The sequence below is a fragment of the Bos indicus x Bos taurus genome, chromosome 5, assembly GCF_003369695.1.
Source record: "Bos indicus x Bos taurus breed Angus x Brahman F1 hybrid chromosome 5, Bos_hybrid_MaternalHap_v2.0, whole genome shotgun sequence".
In the NCBI taxonomy this organism is placed as follows: Eukaryota; Metazoa; Chordata; class Mammalia; order Artiodactyla; family Bovidae; genus Bos; species Bos indicus x Bos taurus.
This window is the reverse complement of record NC_040080.1, coordinates 3187922-3207680: the sequence shown is the minus strand read 5'-3', so window position 1 is coordinate 3207680 and position 19759 is coordinate 3187922. Positions and strand designations below refer to the sequence as shown.

The 19759-nt window shown below is 62.8% G+C and overlaps 1 protein-coding gene across 4 annotated transcripts in view; it reads left to right on the top strand.

Annotated features, from left to right (window-relative positions):
• Nucleotides 1-19759, top strand: part of GRAMD4 (GRAM domain containing 4) — a 66233-nt gene that overhangs the window by 28097 nt on the left and 18377 nt on the right. For all 4 annotated transcript variants that reach the window (XM_027540481.1, XM_027540484.1, XM_027540483.1 and 1 more), the window contains exons 2-3: nucleotides 2248-2458; nucleotides 5292-5412. In XM_027540481.1, coding sequence (XP_027396282.1) covers nucleotides 2248-2458; nucleotides 5292-5412 — 332 coding nt within the window. The remainder of the gene's footprint in view (nucleotides 1-2247; nucleotides 2459-5291; nucleotides 5413-19759) is intronic.

Genomic DNA, 19759 nt, shown 5'->3' with positions numbered 1-19759 from the left:
AGGAGCTCCACCCAGGGTCCTGTGTCATTTGTGGGGGTGCAGACGCCTGTTGTCCATGACGGTGACCTTGGGCAGCAGCGTTGGTCACCACTCTGAGGCTCCCGGGGACATCCGTGCGCCCCACTTGGCACCCAGCGCTCCCGGCCGGCCGCGGTACAGCGCAAACACGCTCCCTGTGCCGGATCTGTCCGGGACGCGTCTCCAGACGGGGACCCGGTGGTTCCCAGGGCGTTGGAGTCCCTGCTTCCTGTGGCCTCGGCCACATCGCTGGCTCTGTTTCCTTCCTGGTGAAGTTAGAGGTTTCTGCACGACGACTGGGTGACCCCTGTTGCTGAGATTCCTCCTCTGCTTGGCATGGAGGGGGGGATGGTTTGCATGTCTGTGTACCAGGGTCCTCCAGTCTTTACTGATTCGTGCAAGTTGTCTCACAACAGAGATGCGAGTTCACACGTACCCGCTCTGCTCCACGTGTCTCCTGTTTCACTGAGTTTTTTAAACAAACGTCAGTTTACTTCTGTCTGGTTGACTGAGTTTTTTTTATTTTAAACTTTGATATTTTTTTCCCCCCGTTTCTTAATGTAGACCATCACCCCCTCTCTTTAGGAACTTAAGTCTCTCTCTCTCTCTATTTTTTAAGTTTACTTAACCTTTTAGTTCTGGAGTTCACAGCTCCTTCATGGGATAGCTTTCCGGATGACTGGACCCCTGCCCCCATCCTGCCGGATCGGGCCACACGGGCCAGCTCAGGGTTGCAGAGCCCGAGAAGCCCCTGTCCCAGGAGCACCTCCAGCCCTGTCCCCGACGGGCATGGCCTCAGCTGTCCGTGAAGACCAGAGCTGGCCGTGGCTCGTCCTGACCCGGCTCTCACGGGCGCCCACTGCTCGCAGGCTTTGTCATTTCGAGTGATGATGTCGGGGACGGCGGCGGTCCTTGGAGGGTGGGGCAGGCGTGCAGGGCTGCAGCCAGGCACCCTGGGCGGTGCTTTACTGAGGTCTAACGGCTCCAAGCCCACACCGCCCAAAACAGGAAACGCTTCTCCCTGCTGCTGTGGTTCCGCGTGGACTGTTCCCAGTGGGGCGGTTTGGGGTGGATCCCGCCCTGCAGGAAATTGCCGAGCTGTTTATCGGGTCCAGGCTGAGTGTTGACACCCAGCATCATCTCGAGTTCTTGGGATCCTCTGGCCGGATTGGTGCTCACTCCCACCGGTGTTCATTTCTGTTTCAGAGGTGGAATCTGGGGCTCAGAACGGTGGGAAGTGGAGGACTTGAGCCTGGGCGCGTTCAGAGCCCCTGCCCCGTGGGGAACCGGGGCCTCTTGCAGACCTTGGGGGCCAGGGAGCTGTGTGATGGGGGCTGGGGCCGTGGGCTTCAGCGTGAGGTTGCCTGGACGTGCAGAAGGGCTGCCCACACCCCACCCCTGGGCTTTCCTGGGGTTGGGTCAGAGATGTGGGGAGCGGGCACCCCACTGCACAGGCGTCCCTGGTGTGCATGCGCGCTTGACATACACATTTCCTCCGTGTCAGCACACATCGCCCCCCCCCTGCCCAGCGTGATCCCCCACCTGGCCTTTGCTGCCCTCGCTCCAGTCTGGTGGGGCGGGGCGGGGGGGTGGCTTCTGTGACTGCAGCCTGGGGGCTGTGCCAGGAAGACCTCTGGGACCCAGTGAGGCTGAGCTGGTCCTGAGTTGAGTCAGGGCACCCAGGCAGGCTGGAAGGGGTTTTGGGCCGATGGGGCAGCCTGGCTGTGTGCCTGGGAGCGAGGGTCAGGGGTCAGAGGGACTCTGACACCCAGAGCCCCTGCATTCTAGTGGCTGTCCCGGGCGTGCGCGTGGCTGCGCTTCCTGACAGGTTGTGGGAGCTCGGGAGGGTCAGCCCTCTGCCCTTCTTCCCGCAGTGCCCCCTACCCCCGTGGGGTCAGAGGCTCCCCTGCAGCTCCAGGCTGCCTCCTCTTGGTGCTGGGGGTCCCACTGGGGGACAGGGCTCCCTTCTCCCCTGTGGGGTGCAGAGGGCTCAGTGACAGGGGCCCGAGCTCAGTGACCGGCCCAGCTGGGTGGGGGTGACCGAGGCCCCAGGCTCGCGGGCAGGGGGGACGTCTGTGGGTCCCTGAGTAGCGGGCCTGGCTGCTCCCTGAGGGCAGGGCCGGGTGGCAGCCCTGGGCTGGGGCCTGGAGCTGTCTGTAGGGGTGGTGTGGCGGCCGGCGGCCGGCCGGTGGCTGACCGTGTGGCCTTGCCCCCCTTGCCGTCCTGCAGGGACCCCGAGCGTCATGCTAAGGTGAAGCAGAGGGGCTCAGTGCTGAACATGCTAAGGAAGCTGGACAAAATCAGGTTCAGAGGTCACAAGAGAGATGACTTCCTCGATCTAGCCGAGTCTCCGAACGCCTCGGACACCGAATGTGGAGACGAGATTCCCCTGAAGATCCCTCGGACCTCGCCCCGGGACAGCGAGGAGCTCAGGGACCCCGTGAGTACCGAGTGTCCCCCAACCCCGGCCGCACAGCCCAGGTCTCGGGGCCCCTTGTGGGACGCCGGCACTGTCCCCATCCTCAGGTGCCAAGCCCAGCGTGGCCTTGGGTGGGTGGACCATGACCTTCCCGGCCGGTCAGACACAGACGGGGCTGCTCCGCATCTCTCCCCACCACCCCCAACCTCCCTGGTTGGGGCCCATGATCAGATTGAGGGTAGTTTGTCCGGCAGCAGGATTTCTTTTCCTTCCTTGGTTTTTTGGATGATTGGCAAACTTTTCATGCAGAAGTGATGCCGGGGCCCCAGCCTGACCCCCAGGAGTCTGACGCAGAGGGTCGCAGGGCGCTGTCTGAAAGCCGTTGGCCAGCCCGAGAGCAGCACCTTTGGGCACCTGGCCATCCCAGGGTGCGTGTCACCGCCCTGGCACCTGGCCGAGCCCAGGCTGGGCCTCGGGAACCCAGCTGGGGACAGTGGCCCCTGTGGGCTAGCCGTGGATGCCCTTTCCGTGGCTAGCAGATCTCCTCAGTGGGGCTCAGCGGCTCTGGTGTGAGCAGGCCCTGCTGACTTCTGGAAGCTTCTGTTTGGTCAGCGGGCAGGCAACTGGTGGGGCATGTTCCCCCTGTCCCCTCCCGGCCAGGGGTGACAGCTGGCTCCCCGCTGTGGGGACAGCTGCCTGCATCTCCCCATCGTCAGCGAAGGAGCCCGGAGCCCCCCTGCCCCACCAGCTGTGGACAACCCCGCCCCCGTGGACCCCACGGCTGGTGGCCTGGCGGTTCCTCCCTGAGCACCTGGGTAGGCTTTCCTTGCAGGAGTGGCTGTGAGCGCCCGCCTGCCTGGCCCCGTGTATTATTAATGCTTCGTAACAGAACAGGGACGGGCTCGCCTGCTCCTGGCGGCAATGAATAATTCATCAGCACTGCCTCCTAAGAGCCAGCATCCGATCAGGATCAGGCGGGCTGGAGCTGCAGAGCCCGGAGGGCAGTGCCCTGTCTGGGCATGGCCTCTGTTCCCCCGCCCCCGGGTCAGGGATGGGCTGGGGCCTCACTTGCTGTGTCTCCTGGTAGGCTGGCAGCATCTACCGGGTGGGACGCCGTGGGGGTCACAGGCCTGTCCTGGGAAAGGGGCGCCTCCTGTGGGGGTGGGACCAGCCGGCCGGTGAGGACCCAGGGCGGGGCAAGCCCAGGGCTGTGAGTACAAATGACTCTCCAGGCTACCTCCCCAGTCCCAAGGGGCTCCCTCTCTCTTTCTCTCTCTCCCTGGCGGGGACGGGCCAGCATCCCACAGCGGGTCACGCTGTCCTTCTTGTTCCCTCTGCCCCTGGGACCCTGGGTCACTCCCGCGAGCCTCGTGCCCACGTGGCCTGTGCCACCACTGCCGTGCGGGCAGGTCATGTGTCGTCCTGGTGGACGTGACCAGCGCCTCCCGCGGGTGCGCCCCGTGACCTCTGCTGTCCCCTGAGGGCCCTCAGCTCTGAGCTGGCCACAGCCGTGTGATCCCAGCCTCCCTCAGACCCGGGGGCCCTGAAGGGATCTGAAAGCTCCGGGACAAGTTCCAAACGGGCTTAGTTCCAGCTGCTTGGAGACCGACCCGCTTTTCAGCCCTCTGAGGACGCAGGCTCACGCGCTGGGGCCGCTCTGCCCGCCTCGGTGGGGATGTTTCTGATGTGGTGAGCCCGGCATCCAGATCCGTGTAGGGCCACCTTCCCAGGCCGGCCTCTGCCCTCCGCCCTGGGGCCTCCACCTTGTTCACTGAGGCCGGGGATGGGCAGGGGAGGGGCACCGTTGTCTGCGAGGCGAGTGGGCGAGCAGGGCGCGGGGGGGCCCTGCCTCTCACCTGCTGCCTAGCTCTCCTGTGCCCGCCCCTGCCAGGCCCAGGGGTTGGGCAGATGAAGCCAGCCTGGTCCCTGCCATCTGGGAGCTTGTGCTGCGGTAGCCAGAGCAGCTCACAGTCCAGGAGGTCAGGGGCCAGGACAGGGCAGCCCCGGGCCAGAGTCTTAGTGTCCGCTTCTCCCTCCTGGGCTGTGGCCCCAGACGAGACGACGTGTGCGGGAGTCGGTCACGGACCATGTCTGGGCTGGGTGTCCCCTTCCTGCTTTACCCCGTTTTGGGAGGGACCCGGAGTCAGATGGCCCTGTTGCGTGGCAGGGTGCAGTTGTGGGGTGACCAGGGGAGTTTCCAGGACGCCCCGGGCAGGCCTGGCCACACCAATAGATGCGCCCCTCGCCAGCGGACAGCGGCAGCCTGTAACCGGAGCCTGCCCTGAGTCTGGCAGGACAGCGGGGGGTGGCTTTAATGAGCCGCTGTGGGCCAGGACAGGGCCCTGTTTGGAGTTCGCTCCCCTTGGAACCTGGCATGCGGAGGCGCCCTCCGCGGAGTCCTGTTGCTGCGGCTCCCCGGGCGCCAGCCGGCCCCCCAGGCGGAGGACACCCAGCCCCGTGGCTGGGCCGCCCTCCTAGGAGGTCAGCGCGCAGGCCGGGGCAGGCTTCCGTGCGTCCCTTCCCTCTGCTCTGACAGCTGTGCTGTGACCCGTCCGGAGGCGCGCGGCACACTGCGGCTTTAGTTTGTCGTTTCTGGACGTTGGCCTCGCCGGGGCTCCGAGGCTGTCTGCTTTGCCCGAGATGTCCCTTCCCCGGCAGGTGAAACCGAGGTGAACTGATGCAGGGTCTGACGCAGGGCCGGTGCCTTCCTAGGCCGGGGGCGCTCTGGGAAGCGGCCTTTCCAGACCGCGGGGCCTCGGGGTACCCCGAGGGGCCAGGTGGTGAGAGAACCAGGTGATGTGGACCAGGGTGCTTCCAGGCAGCTCTGAGCTCTTTCTTGGGGTTCTCCTTCTAGGCTGGTCCAGGGACCCTCATCATGGCTGCAGGAGTCCAGGACTTCAACCGGACAGAGTTTGATCGCTTAAATGAGATCAAAGGTCACCTGGAAATCGCCTTATTGGAGAAACACTTCTTACGTGAGTACCTGTAGGGCGGTGGGGGGGTGGGGGCAGCGGGCAGAGGGCACAGTCTTGCAGGAGTACAGCCGGGTCACACAGGGGTCACAGTGGGTGCTGCCAGGCTAGTGGTGGGGACAGGCGTGGCCCCGCGTGGACGTCCCCACACGGCCCTCGCCTCCTGAGTCTGAATCCTGTCTGCGTGGCTGCGAAGTCTTTACTTTCTAGGACAGACGAGGGGAAGGAGTAAAATGTCCCCAGAAATTCTCATCATTTCAGAGTCTGGCGCGCTGCTGTGGTTAATCAGAATCCATCAGAGGTTTTGGGGGTGATCTGAAATTTCCTGTCCTCTGTGGCTCCCCTCTCCACCCCTCTGTCCTCCTCCTTTACAGACGAGGAAACAGAGGCTCCAGAGCCGAGAACGGTGGCCCTCCTGGTGGGTTAGGTCCTCCGACTAGTAAGGGAGTCAATCCAGGCAGACGCACCCTGAAGCCCACGTGTGTGGCAGGCTGTTCTCACAGCTGACCCCAGCATGGGGCTGATGCGTTTAGGGGGAGAACCACAGAGGGAGAGGGAATTAGCTTTGCCCCATGTGCCCAGAGCCAGGCACGTCCAAGTCACAGGCGGAGCCGCCTGGGCCCCAGGCGGAGGGAGGGTGCAGGGCAAGGCGCCTCGATGCCGGTCCTGCCCAGCCGGGGTCCCCCTCTGATGGGTGGGACCAGGCACGCGGTGCCCTCGCCCTCTGTCCCCACGCGCCCTCTCCCCGTTGTTCGGCGTCTCCCTCGTGTGTGTGCTCAGCGTGGTCTGAGCTCCAGCTGTGGGCACCCCGACTCCGCAGCCCGAGTCACCCGTGCAGCGTGTGGGACCCCTGGCCGGCACACGCCCTGGTGGGAAGGCTGGGGGCCGGGCCCGCCTTCTCCTCCTGGGAGGTGGGCCGCGTGGCCCTCACTGCCTCTCCGTGCACTGTCTGCCACCCAGGTGCCGCCCGGCTTCCCCCAGGCCCCTCTTCCTGGTCAGTGCCTCCTTGGCACACACGTGTGTACAGGGCCTGGACTCCATGTGCGCCTGCCTGCACCCTGCCGGCCAGCGCTCGCCCGCCCGCAGGGTCTGAGCCCCAAGACTGAGCACTCGGTCTCCGTGGGAGTCTGAGGTTGTGGCTGGGGAGACGGGGCAGGCGCGGTCCGCGGGCGCTGCAGACCGAGAGCAGCCTGCCTCGTGCAGTCTTCTCCCTGTGACCTCGGTCTGTGCTGAGCTCCCCCAGTGCAGCCGCACGAACGGAGGGGCAGCCAGGCCGTCTCTCCAGAGCGGAGCGGGCCTGCCGTGTGGTGGCCGTGCTGGGCGGCTCCAGGTGGGGAGTACCCGTGGGCGACGCTTTGCGCAGTTGCCTCTCATGCGTCCAGCGGAGGAACCAACAGAACCAGGTGCCCCCCAGGCAGGGAAGGGTCTGTGAGCATCCGCCTGGGAGGTGGGCCGCCTGCTGGGGTAGGGGCGGCGGGAGGCCTCCAGGAGAAGGGGTTACCAGGCAGGGTGGGTGAGGAGAAAGCATCCGTCAGAGAGGTGGGGGGCCGGGACGGCTGTAACCCCCAGGGAGGCCCATGCGGGGCTGAAGAGCGGAGAAGAGAGGAGGCTGCCTGGGTCCGGATCGGTGTTGCTCGGGCCGGCCCTTGTGCTCTGCCCCGAGTGTTCTATCAGCAGAGTGAAACGCCGGGTAGCTCGTGTCGTAGAAGTGCAGAGCTCCACTTTGACGGCCTGGGGTAATGATGACGGGCGTTTTTAAAAATAATCGTTTCCTTGGCTGCACTGGGCCTTGGTTGCCGTGTGTGGGCTTTCTCGAGTGGTGGCGAGCGGGGCCTCTCTCTGGTCGCGGTGCGTGGGGATCTTGCTGCAATGGCGTCTCTCTTTGGAGCACAGACTCTGGAGCCCGGGGGCTCAGTAGTTGCGGGGCAAGGCATGCCGGATCTCAGTTTCCATCCAGGGATCGAACCCGCGCCCCTTGAATGGAAGTGTGCAATCCTAACTGGACTGCCAGGGAAAACCCTGATTATGTTTTAAAAATGAGTTAGGGCTTCCCTGGTGGCTCAGACAGTAAAGAATCCACCTACAGTGCGGGAGACCTGGGTTTGACCTCTGGGTCAGGAAGATCCCCTGGGGGAGGGCATGGCAACCCACTTCGGTGTCCTGCCTGTAGAATCTCCATGGACAGAGGAACCTCGTGGGTTCCCCACTGTCCATGGGGTTGCAAAGAGTCAGACACTACTGAGCGACTAAGCACAGCCTTGCATCACAACTGAAAAATCAAGTTTTTCTTGAATAGCATCAGATATCCAACTTTCGCTCAAACTTCCCCAGTTGTCTGGTCGTTTTTAGGGCAGTTCTCCGAAATCACAAGCAGGATCTGTTAATTGTGGTTGGTAGGTGCATCTTGCCCACCCTGGACCTTGCTTAGGGCATCCCCACAGTCCCAGCACGCGAGCCAGCGTGTCCTCTGTCCCTCAGTGGGGGTGGGCTGATCTTGCAGAAGGCCCCCTCCTCGGTGGGGGTGGACAGGGTGTGGTGGGTGGGTGTGCTTCCTTGAGGCCGTTTCTCTTGTGTATCATGACCTGGTTGTCTTGAAGGCTTCCGTCCATCTTCTCATTAGAGGTTGTAGATGGTAATTTTCGACTTCCGACATTTCTTTCTCCATTTGTTAATCAATGTATTTCTGAAAACTTAACTCCTTGGTTGCCCGGAAACGTAGTTTGTATAGAAAGGCAGGAGGCGTGCTGAATTTTCCCTTTCACATTCCAGCTTTCAAAGCAACAAGCTGATTCTCTGCTTAGAGCATCTTGGGCTTTTGCAGGGGGGTTTGGTGTCCTCACGAGATCGGGGACTTATAAACACGGCCACGAGTCTTAGTCACCGTGCTTCCGCCTCCCTGGTTCTCAGATGGCCCCGCCATGGGCTGGGTTTGTCTGGTGTTTCCTCAGGATGAGGCTGAGGTCAGAGCGTCCTCAGCACATCTGACCTGGGGGTCTGGGATGTCATTTTGTCCCGCCACGCACACTGCCGTGTTCATTCTAGAATTAGATGCAGTGTTGCGGTGGTCTGAACTCTTTCCATGTTTCCAGAGTCAGGGAATAGTCAGAGACGTCAGCCGTCTCTCCAGGGTCCCTCAGTCCCTCTTCCCATGAAGATAACCAGTCGTCTGTAACCGCACAGCTCGTCCTTCCATCGGTTTCTACAGAAGCAAATAAATCCGTATCTGTGCACCTCAGATGGGCTTCCCGGATGGCTCGGTGGTAAACAGTCTGCCTGCCAAGCAGCAGACACACATTCGATCCCTGGGTCAGGAAGATCCCCTGCAGAAGGAAGTGGCAACCCACTCCAGTGTTCTTGCCCGGAGAATCCCATGGACAGAGGAGGGTGACAGGCTGCAGTCCACGGGGTCACAAAGAGCTGGACGTGGCTTGGCGATCAAACAACAGCAAACCAGCCCTTCAGATCTATGTTGGCATGCTTTCCCCATGCTGCGTCACACTGTGGAGGCCTCTCCGAGTGGTTCTCCAGCCCTTCATATCCACGTTGGCATGCTTTCCCCACGCTGCGTCACACCGTGGAGGCCTCTCCGACTGGTTCTCAGAGCTCTTCCGGTCCCACGTGGGTTGGCCCTGTGGCTGTGGTGTGGGCAACCCGCCTGCTCCCTGCAGCCTGTTCCGTGGCTACAGGTGGTAACTGCACCCCTGCAGCCTGTTCTGTGGCTACAGGTGGTTCTTAGCAGGAAGTCTGGAGAGTGTGGCTGTGCGTCTTCCTCTACCCTGAGCATCTAACCCGAGGCTCCGATCGGAGCTCCGTGCTCGGAAGGAGGTGTTGCAGGGAAACCTGGTCAGAGTTGGAGTCTGCACAGAGCCTGTCCCTGCCTCCTGTCTCTTCATCCCGGTAGCCAGGGGAGCACAGTGTGGAAGGAAGGATGTCGGCGCCCTGTGGACCCACAGAGGTGTTTTGGTGGCCTCTGAGCCTGCATCTGTGTGCTGGGCGGGCCACCCCGCCCGGGTCTGCAGGGGGTGGTGGTGGCAGGGAGCTTTGCTCGGAGGTGGCCCCAGGCTTCTGGCTTCTGACTCAGCCCCGAGCGGGCGGGTGGTGTGGACGTCCCACCATCCAGAGCCTGGCCCCCCGCCATCTGTAAAGCGCCTGAGTGGTCTGTGTTAAAGTTCCATTCAATTACCCGTAGTACTTTTTCTCCAAAAGCAGACTGTTATTCTTCTCGGAGAGGAGGAAATAGCCCAGGCTTACAGCGGCTTTCTTTAGTTATTAAATATTGAAGAGTACAAGTGTTCCTGGGAGGAGATGGCGAAGGGATGAAGAATGGGAGATTGCAGTGGGTCCTGGCTCAGGACCAGGAGCAGGAAGCTAAATTTGTTAAAGAAGCACATAAATAAATGAAAAGCCACCATCCATTTTCATTTCGGCCAAAATGCATTTCAGTTGTTACTGCTGTTTGGGCACGGACACACGCAGACTGCTGCGCGGTTTCTGAGCAGGAGCGTGCATTTACCGATCGCCTGCTGGGTACGGGCTCTGGGAAGGGAAGTGCTCCTCCATCGTCAGCTGCACGGGCAGGCGCCTCCCAGAGTGACCTGCACGGATTTTGGAGCTTGGAGGGAGCTGCTTCTGGGACCTCAGGGTTGCCAGCCCTGAGCTGGGTGTGGGTTCCATATTGCCGAGCTGTTTCTTCTTCCTGGGTGGACGTGAGGCCTGTGGGCTCCTACCTCGATGGGCTGCAGGGTGGTACCAGGGGTGTGCGGCTCAGCCCCCGGCACACCACTGTGGTCGTTCCTGGGGAGGGAGGCTTCAGCAGTGGGGGGCCCTTTGCCCCTGAGCCGTGATGCTCCCGGGAACTCCCCTTCCTGCCCCGACAAGCAGTGGGACTGTGTGGCCAGCTCTGACGCCGTGGGAGGGCTTCCAGGAGAAGGTGGCTGGGGAGGCGGGCAGGAGGGTGGCCATCAGCCTCCCGCGGCCTGCAGAGCCCCCCTCTGGATGCCGAGGCTGGAAGGAAGGAAATTTCTGGGCGCCAGTCTGGGTGATTCAGGCTGACGAAGCCCTTTCTCACCATTGAAAGCAGCAGGCCTCAGGCCTGCCCAGTGTCTGCCGGTGGAGGCGTCCGGCGGGGCAGCTGCCCACAGCCGGCCGGGGTCGGGGTCAGGTGTGGCATTGGGTGGATACCTCTGCACCCACCCTGCAGATGTCTCTCTGGGGTTCTGGCTCTAAACGAGCAACAAACCAAAAAGGCCCGACCCCGCTCCTGTTTATTCTGCGATGTTGAGCTGAGAGGATAAACTGTCCGTGCCAGAGGCCGGGTCGGACAGTTCAGCTTGGTGGTGATGCATTTATCGAGTGGTTTCTGCGCTTTCGGGAAGACAGCAGATGGGTGACCCAGACAGCCAGGAAGGGAGGAAACAGATCGGATAACCAGCGGACGAAGACGAGATGAAACTGCCCGAGCGTGTCACAGGGGCCTGGGAGGAGACGAAACGGGCCCTGAAGGGCCTGTGTCTGACCCACAGGGCCGGCTCTGAACTGAGAGCCTGTTTCTTGCTTACTCCTGCGAATGTCCGCTCCTGCCTCCCTGCTGGACAGAGGCGAGCTGGCCCTGTGCCCAGCCGGGCACCTCCCCCGCCCAGGCCCCGAGGGCTCGCTCGGCTGGCAGGAGGAGCAGGGTGGGGGCTGGGCACACACGTCCCCTGGGTCGGTGCTGGCCGTGCTCAGAGCCCCGGAGCCTGGACCGGGGCCGTCAGGTCAGCTTGCCACCTCTTGCAGAAAGGCGGCCCCTGGTTCCTGAAAATCAGCTGTTGAGAGTGGAAGCGCGGCCTGGGATCCTGTTCCAGCTTATTTTACATGAGAAACATGTTCACGCTCTGCTCCTTCACCCCAGGCCCCCGGTCGGTTTCCTAAAACGTGTCTGAAAGGCAGTGGTGTGCGGCCTGTCTCGTGGGCGTGTCAGAGCTTAGAGCCGCGCCGCCTGCTGGCTGTCGGCGTGATGCCAGCGCTTCCTGGACGGTGCCTCTGTGTCCAGCAGCCAGTGAATGCTGGGGAAGAGGCAGACGGAAGTTCCCCGCGAAAGCAGGGCCTTGCCTGTGATGAGCTGGCTTCCCCGAGGGGAGAGGGTGCAGGAAGCCACAGGGGGATTGCCACAAGCATGCTCCCGGCTCATGACCCCATACCTGGCGCTTTGGGAAGGCATGGCTCTGCTGCCTTCAGGCTGGGGGAGTGGGTGGGCCGGGCTGGGAGGCCAGGGGCTGGGAGAACTCAAGGAGCACTGAGGAGGGATGTGAAGGGCAGAGCCTGGGACCCCCGGGTGGGCTTCCAGGCGGGCAGCCTGCCACCTGACCACGCCCCAGAAACAGCGCAGCGGGTGGTCCCTGCATTTGCACACCTGGCCAGTGGGAAGCAGTTTTTTAAGGATCATCACTTGATTTTTTATTTTCGGCGGTGGCTGGGGCCTGTTGAATTGTGTGCCAAGAGGACTCTCGCTTGAGAGTTCTACTTTTACGGGTTTAAAAATAGTCTCGGAGCCGTCTTCCTTTCTCGCCTTGTCTTCACCGGGGGCTGGGAAGTGGGTGGGCGTGGGTGGGCATGAATGCAGGTGCCCCCTGGCCCGCCGTCTCCCTGGAGATGGGCCGTGGGGGCGCTGTCCCTGCGCATCTTGGGGAGGCGGAGGGGCTGGACCGCCTGGGCGGGCTGCCTGGGTCCTGGTGGGCGGGTGCAGCAGGAAACGCCCGGCCGCGGGAGCGGTGGTCCTGCGTTCGGGGAGCCGCGTCCGCCTCGTCCCTTTGAAAGCGCTGGTGTGTCGGGTGCCCTGGTAGGGCCCGAGGCTCCTGTTGGAGCGGAGTCTGGCTTGTGTGGCCTCCAGGTGGCACCAAGGAGGCATCTTGGCTGCAGAAACCGCGCTTCCGGAAGTCAGCACAGCAGCTGTGTGTCTGAGGGTCCCTCTGGGCTCACACTGCTCCCCGCTGCCTCCTCCCTGTTACATTCTCTCTGTTCTCGTGGGAGGTGGGCGGGGGCGGGCTGTGTGCCCCTGGGAGCTGGTCCTGGTGGAAGCCGGCTCTGCTCACCTGTCCTGCTGGGTCGGGGCGCAGTGAGGAAATTATGGTGCCAACCTCTGCCCCGGGCATGCCCCGCGATATTAGAAGGTTCGGGGTTTCTGAGTCATGTTCCGGGCGGGATCCTGGCTCCCCTGGCCTCCAGCAGACGTCCTTCCTGTCCCCCGGCCGGCCCTGGCCACCTGCCAGGTCAGCAGACGGCACCAGGGCTTGGAGAGGAGAGCAGCATCAGGCTGGGAGCCGTGCCCCGTGACCCGGGCAAGTCCCGTGACGGCTGGTGCAGCGGCCTTCCCACCTGCCTGCCCATGGCTCCTACTCCAGGGGACCCCCCCACACCTGTGACTGTGTGGGGGCAGGTGTGACGGTCCCTGTCCTGGCCCACCTGCATGGCTGCAGAGGTGCCGAGAGGCTCATGAGAGCCACCTGCGGGTGGGCCTCCAACGGGACACGCTTGTGCGAGTCCCAGGCTCATGGCAGGCTGATTCCGGGATGCCCTCTGCGTGGGTGTTTCTCACCGTGACAGTTTGGCCAAGCTCGGAAGCACCATCAGTGGGGTGTTTGGCAAATCCTGTTTCTGGGTGACGGCAACACACACCCAGAGGTGGGAGGAGGGGGCTGACAGGGGCCCCTGCACCCCCAGAGGCCATGACCTTCCAGAGGAGGGCACGTCTTTGCTTTTTGGCCTCTGCTTACCTCTCCAAGGCCTGGTGCCGTCTCCTGACCTGGCAGGTGGCCAGGGCCGGCTGGGGGACGGGAAGGACGTCTGCTGGAGGCCAGAGGAGCCAGGATCCCGCCTGGAACTTGACTCAGAAGCCCCGAACCTTCTAAAATCGCCAGATTCCTGGGAGTGGGAAGACCCTCTCTGGGCCAGATGGAAAGAGGGGGATCGTCCTTTTCCTCCCAGGCCCTGCTTGGCCTCCTTGGCCCGAGAGAGTTGTGTCTGTGTGGAGTCTGGTGGGCAGAATCCCAGTGCCCACGTCCTCATCACCAGACCCTGTGACTGTGTCACCTTTTGTGACAGAAGGGACGTTGCAGACGTGATTGAGTGAAGGGTCTGTGATGGGATATGGGCCTGGAGTATCCAGGTGGACTCGGGCGTCACGAGCGTCCTCAGGAGAGGGAGGCGGGGGGTCAGAGAAAGAGGAGGAGACGTGATGATGGAGTCAGAGGTTGGGGTGGTATCCCCGATGGCGGGGGTCACAAGCCAAGGAATGTGGGTGCCTCTGGAAGCCGGAAGAGGCTGGGACATGGGTTCTCCCCCGGAGCCTCCAGAGAGGCCAGCCCTGCCCTCGCCTCACCTCAAGCCCCTTGAGCGCCGTTTCAGACTCTGACCGCAGAGCTGTCAGGATACACCCTGCCATGGCGTCGGTGGTGACTCCTTTCAGCAGCAGTAGGAAGTCAGCATGGGGCTCTTTGAGGGGCTCCTCCTGCTGACCCTGTACGTGGCGTCGAACCTCCACCCCCACCTACAGGAGATCCTCATGGCCCCCTGACTGATGGAGCCGGAACGTGTGGGGAGCCCATTGCTGTAGCCAGGAATGTCCGGGGCCTGTGGGCAGAAGGCCAGACTGCCTTGGAACAAGCCACGAGCTGGGCCTGGGGTTGGAGGGTGTCCCGGGGCCCAAGGAGAGACCCGGGACAGAAGCCAGCAGCCCCCGAGGACACGGGCCTGTTGGGAGGCCAGGAGAGGGGAGACCGCCTCCTGAGTGACCAGCCCGGCACTTCCCGCCTGGTGAGGAGCAGCCGCCCGTTTCTTCTCCGTCTGAGTGCAGGAGGAGGAAATTTCTGGGGATTTGCGTTGCCTTTGTCCTGTGCAAGGAGCCAGCAGGGTTCTGCGCTGCAGTTGATGTAAATATGTTGTGGGAGGCAGCAGGCCCGCAGTGTCCACCGTCGTGGGGTCTAATCATCATTCCAGGCTTAGAGGTCACGCAGCCTTGCGGGAGGCCTGTGCTCGGAGGAAGGACTTGAGGGAGAGGAATGATCAGGATGTCGATGGGGCATATTCATTCGTCTTTGTGCCCCCAGGAGAGGAGGCTCCCAGAAAAGGCGGGAAGGCTTCTCCTGGCTTTGCGGTCAGCGGGGATGAGTAGGTTCGCCAGGCTGTGTCCAGAGGTCCCTGTCTGCAGGGCCATTGTCTCCGCACTGGCTTGGGGGGGTGGTGGCTTTGAGGAGAGAGGTGGGCAGGGCTCCTAGAAGGGAGGAGCCGTCGGTTCCGGCTCTGCAGGGTACGCCCCCGGGAATGGGGGTCAGCTTGAGGGGGTGGTGCTGTGGGAAGGCAGAGAGGGCCGAGGGGGCTCTGTCAGGAGCCCAGGGTGAGGTGTCACAGCCCGAGGCCCCCGGCCTCCAGGACTCGGGACGTGAGCATGTCTGCACACTTGCAGCCACACGCAGAGCACCCCCAGGGCTCGGAACAGGAGCTGAGTGACCACACGTGCTCACGTCGGCCCGGGTGCCCTGGCTGACGGTCCTGCGTGCTGGGCCCTAGCTGCTTTTGACCTCTCGCAGCCGAGGGGCAGGGGACGGGAGTTCAGGCGCATTGAGGAAAACGTGGTTTCCTGCTGAAGGCGCCACGGGCAGAGGAGGTATCCGGAGCTTGAACACCGAGGTCCATGGAGGCGACTGGGGTGCGTGTGGGTACTGGGGGCCAGAGGAGCAGATGGGAGAGCACCCAGCACCCCGCCCGTGGCCCCAGGAGCAAGGCTGCGATGGCGTGGGGCCCCACCTGTTTCCCCCGTGGAGCTCCCTGGCCTGCCCTTGAAAGGTGGTTGGCAGGGCTGTGGGAGCCCCCCCCCGCGAGCCAAGCCTGAGGCTGCTCCCCCTGGGGACGCACTCTTATCCCTGCAAGGAGATGGCGGCCAGGAGCTGGGGAGGGGCAGGTGTCTGAGGGGTTCCCGGGAAGCTTCACCCGCCCCTCTCCCGGTGAGCCTGTACTGAGTACCTGTGGGACCAGGTACTCACACCTTGGCCGGGGCAGGGGGTGCCTCAGAGGTGGGTCCCATGGGAGGCTGAGCAGAGCTCTAGGCGCTCAGGAGGGCAGGCTGTCTCCACGTGGCGCCAGGGCCGCGGCTCTCCCACTGCCAGTCCTCCCGGAAGAGGCCTGCGTGCGTCGGGCAGGAGGCCCACTGGGAGTTGTTTCTGGGGGCCCTGGGGTTCAAGCTGGATCTAGAAAAGGGAGAGGAACCAGAGATCAAATTGCCAACATCCGCTGGATCACAGGAAAAGCAAGAGAATTCCAGGAAAACATCTACTTCTGCTTCACTGACTACACTGAAGGCTTTGACTGTGTGGATCACAACAAACTGTGGAAAATTCTTAGAGATGGGAATACCAGACCGCCTGACCTGCCTCTTGAGATCAAGAAGCAACAGTTAGAACTGGACATGGAACAACGGGCTGGTTCCAAATTGGGAAAGGAGTACATCAAGACTGTATATTGTCACCCTGCTTATTTAACTTATATACAGAGTACATCATGAGAAATGCTGGGCTGGATGAAGCACAAGCTGGAATCAAGCCTGCTGGGAGAAATATCAATAACCTCAGATATGCAGATGACATCACCCTTACGGCAGAAAATGAAGAGGAAGTAAAGAGCCTCTTGTTGAAGGTGAAAGAGGAAAGTGGAAAAGGTGGCTTAAAGCTTAACATTCAGAAAACTAAGATCATGGCATCTGGTCCCATCACTTCCTGGCAAATAGATGGGGAAACAATGGAAACAGTGGCAGACTTTATTTTTATTCCAAAATCACTACAGATGGTGAGTGCCGCCATGAAATTAAAAGACGCTTATTCCTTGGGAGAAAAACTGACCAATCTAGACAGCATATTAAAAAGCAGAGACATCATTCTGCTGACAAAGGTCCATCTAGTCAAGGCTATGGTTTTTCCAGTGGTCATGTGTGGACATGAGACTTGGACCATAAAGAAAGCTGAGCACCAAAGATTTGATGCTTTTGAACTGTGGTGTTGTAGGAGACTCTTGAGAGTCCCTTGGACTGCAAGGAAATCAAACCTGTTCATTCTAAAGGAGATCAGTCCTGGGTGCTCATCGGAAGGACTGATGCTGAAGCTGAAACTCCAATATTTTGGCCACCTGATGAGTTGAGCTGACTCATTGGAAAAGATCCTGATGCTGGGAGAGGTTGAGGGCAGGAGGAAAAGGGGACGACAGAGGATGAGATGGCTGGATGGCATCGCTGACTCGATGGACATGAGTTTGAGTAAACTGTGGGAGTTGGTGGTGGACAGGGAGGCCTGGTGTGCTGCAGTCCATGGGGTTGCAGAGTTGGACGTGACTGAGCGACTGGACTGGAGCCAGTTCACATGTGCCTGGGGCACCAGCGGATGCCCACTCCAGGCAGGGTGCGGGTGCTGCGTCATGGCAGCGTCCCCACTTTGACAGAGGCTCCAGGTGTGTGACACGTGCATAGCGAGTGTTTGGTGATGGAGTTATACATGAGGCAGTGGCCTCTTGGCACAACCAGGCTTGGTGTGGGGCAGAGTGGGGGGTTCCTGTGGAGGCTAGGGCTCCTGGGTGGATCACGTGTCAGGGCTTTGGACCCCCAGTCACCTGAGTGCCCCCGCCACCTCCCAGCGGGCGCCCTGTGGGCACGTCCATCATGGGTGGGAATCTGAGCACCCTCAAGTCCTCATAGCCGGGGTCCCCAGCGTCCCCAGTAGGAGGCGGGGGTGGCTGAGGCCTGGGGGTGGGGTGGGGCCCCCATGCCTGGTGTGCAGGATGCTGGTGGTCCCCCCGGGTGGCGGCTGGCCGCTCACTCCTGGCGCTGTTCGTGAGTTCCCACCATGGCCGCCCGCACCGCTGGTGTCCTCTCTGCCCGGTTCTCGCCAGCCTGGTACGCACATCCATGAGGCCATGGTCCTTGGGGAGCTTGGAGTGTGGTGCAAGGGCCGTCCTGCTTCCCAGCGGGCCTGAAGAGGCCTCTGGGGAAGCCGGGGGCAGCAGGAGCGGGCGGGCCATCTCCCTGGGTGGTGGGCGTGGAGTCCTCCCGGCCCCTCGTCTGGAGGGTCTTCTCGAGGAGTCTTGGTGGGAGGGGCCCGCGGGGCACTGAGGACTGCTGAGCCCCGTGTGCCCAGAGCAGGGCAGTCCCAGCAGGAGAGGCAGGGAGGCCCCCCTGGACTCTACCCAGCAAATGGGTCCCAGCCCTCAGCAAAGCTGGACGTTTTTCCCTGGCTACTGGCAAAATCTAGCAAGTCATGAGCTCCCCCCCGTGGGAGGTGGGCCGGCGCCTCGCCTTCCTGCCCACTGTGGGCGCCCCTGAAGGGGCAGGGTCTCCCGTGGCTCGGGCTGGACTGGGGCGCAGGCCGCCGTGCAGACACAGCTGCGCTACCAGTCCGTCCAGGTGGGGGGCCCAGGGCTGTCATGTCGACCGTGCCCTGAATTTCAGGGTCTCGTGTCCCCGGGTCTGATGAGGCGGCCAGGACAGGAGAGGAGCCCCGTCCTTTCCAGAAAGAAGGTTCCAGGTCTCATTAGACCAGGAGCGAGGGCAACAGAGGTCGCCCTGCTGCCCCGGCGCTGCTGAGACCTCAGGGCTGTCCTGGCCGCCCCTGGGCTCCAGTCCTCACCCCTGACTCTGGGGAACTAGTCAGTCGTACTCCGAGGTCTCAGGAATGCCTTTTGGAACGTGTCCACGCGTGGCTTTTCCTGTGGAGTTTCCCTTGCAGCTGCTCAGCTCCATGGTTGGGGTGGCCTGTGACCCACCATCCAGACCGCAGCCGCCGCTCACCACACACAGGGCTGACTTCAGGACAGAGGCGGCGCTGAGATGACCCTCAGCTGGGCCCTGGAGCCCAGTGCTGCCCGTTTACCAGCCTTGGTGCCCCCAGCATTCCCGTGGCCCTGACCCCGGGCTGACGTGTTGTTGGCTCGGCCATCTGCCCACCTCCCGGCCCAGGGCGTGTTGTTCTTCTGTCACAGTTGTCGGAGTTCTCGTTACTCTGTCCGGGGGGCTGCTTCTGTGTTTTCTTGGCAGCTGTTGAAAAGGTCCCGTGGACACGGCCGGTGGGGGTTGGGGGCCAATGCCCGGGTTCCCCTGCTGCCTGGCTGGCGGCCGGAGCTCGCGGGGCCTGGAGGAGGCAGCACCCTCAGGGTCAGGGGGCCTTGTCGCCCCCTCTGCTGCCGAGGTACACCCTGCAGGGCTGTTGGGAGTCAGGGCCTCACTTGTGCGGGCGCGCACCCCGGGAAGGCTGCACCCGGCGGCCGGCTTGCGGCGCGCTGTCCTGGCCGCGAGCCCCGGTTCATTCCTTGTCCTGGACCGAGCGTTTGCACCTCTGTCGTTTGTACGTGGAAGCCCTCAGCCCCAGGGGGAGGGGGGAGGTGGGCCCCTGGGAGGCGGCTCGGGTTAGCTGAGATCACAAGGGTGGGGCCTCGGACGGAGTTAGTGCCCTGCTGGCAGAGGAAGAGGCGCCAGAGCTCACTGAGTGCCCTGTCAGGAGGGCAGCTGTCTGCAGGCCAGAAGGGAGGTTCCCCCCAGGAGTCGAGTCTGCCAGCCCCAGACCCTGATGTTCAGCCTCCAGGGCTGCGAGAAGCAAGCGTCCGCTGTCTAGGCCGCCCACTCTGTGGTTTTTCGTTAGAGCCGCCCGAGCCCACGAGGACACACCTGTCTCCACCCCGCCGTCTCGGAACGGGAGGCGCATCTGCTGGAGCTCTAGCTCGTGTTCCCCGCACCGGGGGGTGTGGCGGGTGGAGGCCAGGCAGCCGCAGGGGCCACTGTGGGGCCGCCGTCTCTGGGCCTGGGCGTTGTCGTGGGGTGTCCAGCTCATGCAGGTGCCGAGCGATCCGCCCGTGTGCGTGTGTGCCCACGCGTGTGTGCACTCCCTGTCGCCACCATGACGGCTTTTGACAAACGGGGGCTTCAGACGGCGTATTGATTCTCTTAAAGTTCAGAGGCCCGAAGTCTGGAGTGAGTGTCATGGCCAAAGTCAGGGCGTGGGTGGGCAGGACAGTGCTCCTGCGGGGGCCCCTGGGGCCCTGTGTCCCGGCAGCGCTCCTGCGGGGGCCCGGGGCCCCTGCGTCCCGGTGGCGCTCCTGCGGGGGCCCAGGGGTCCCTGCATCCTGGTGGCGCTCCTGCGGGGGCCCGGGGGTCCCTGTGTCCCGGTGGTGCTCCTGCGGGGGCCCAGGGGTCCCTGTATCCTGGACGCGCTCATGCAGGGGCCCTGGGTCCCTGCGTCCCAGCAGCGCTTCTGCAGGGGCTTGGGGGACCCTGTGTCCTGGCAGCGCTCCTGCAGGGGTCCAGGGGCCCTTGTGTCCTGGACAGTGCTCCTGCGGAGGCCCA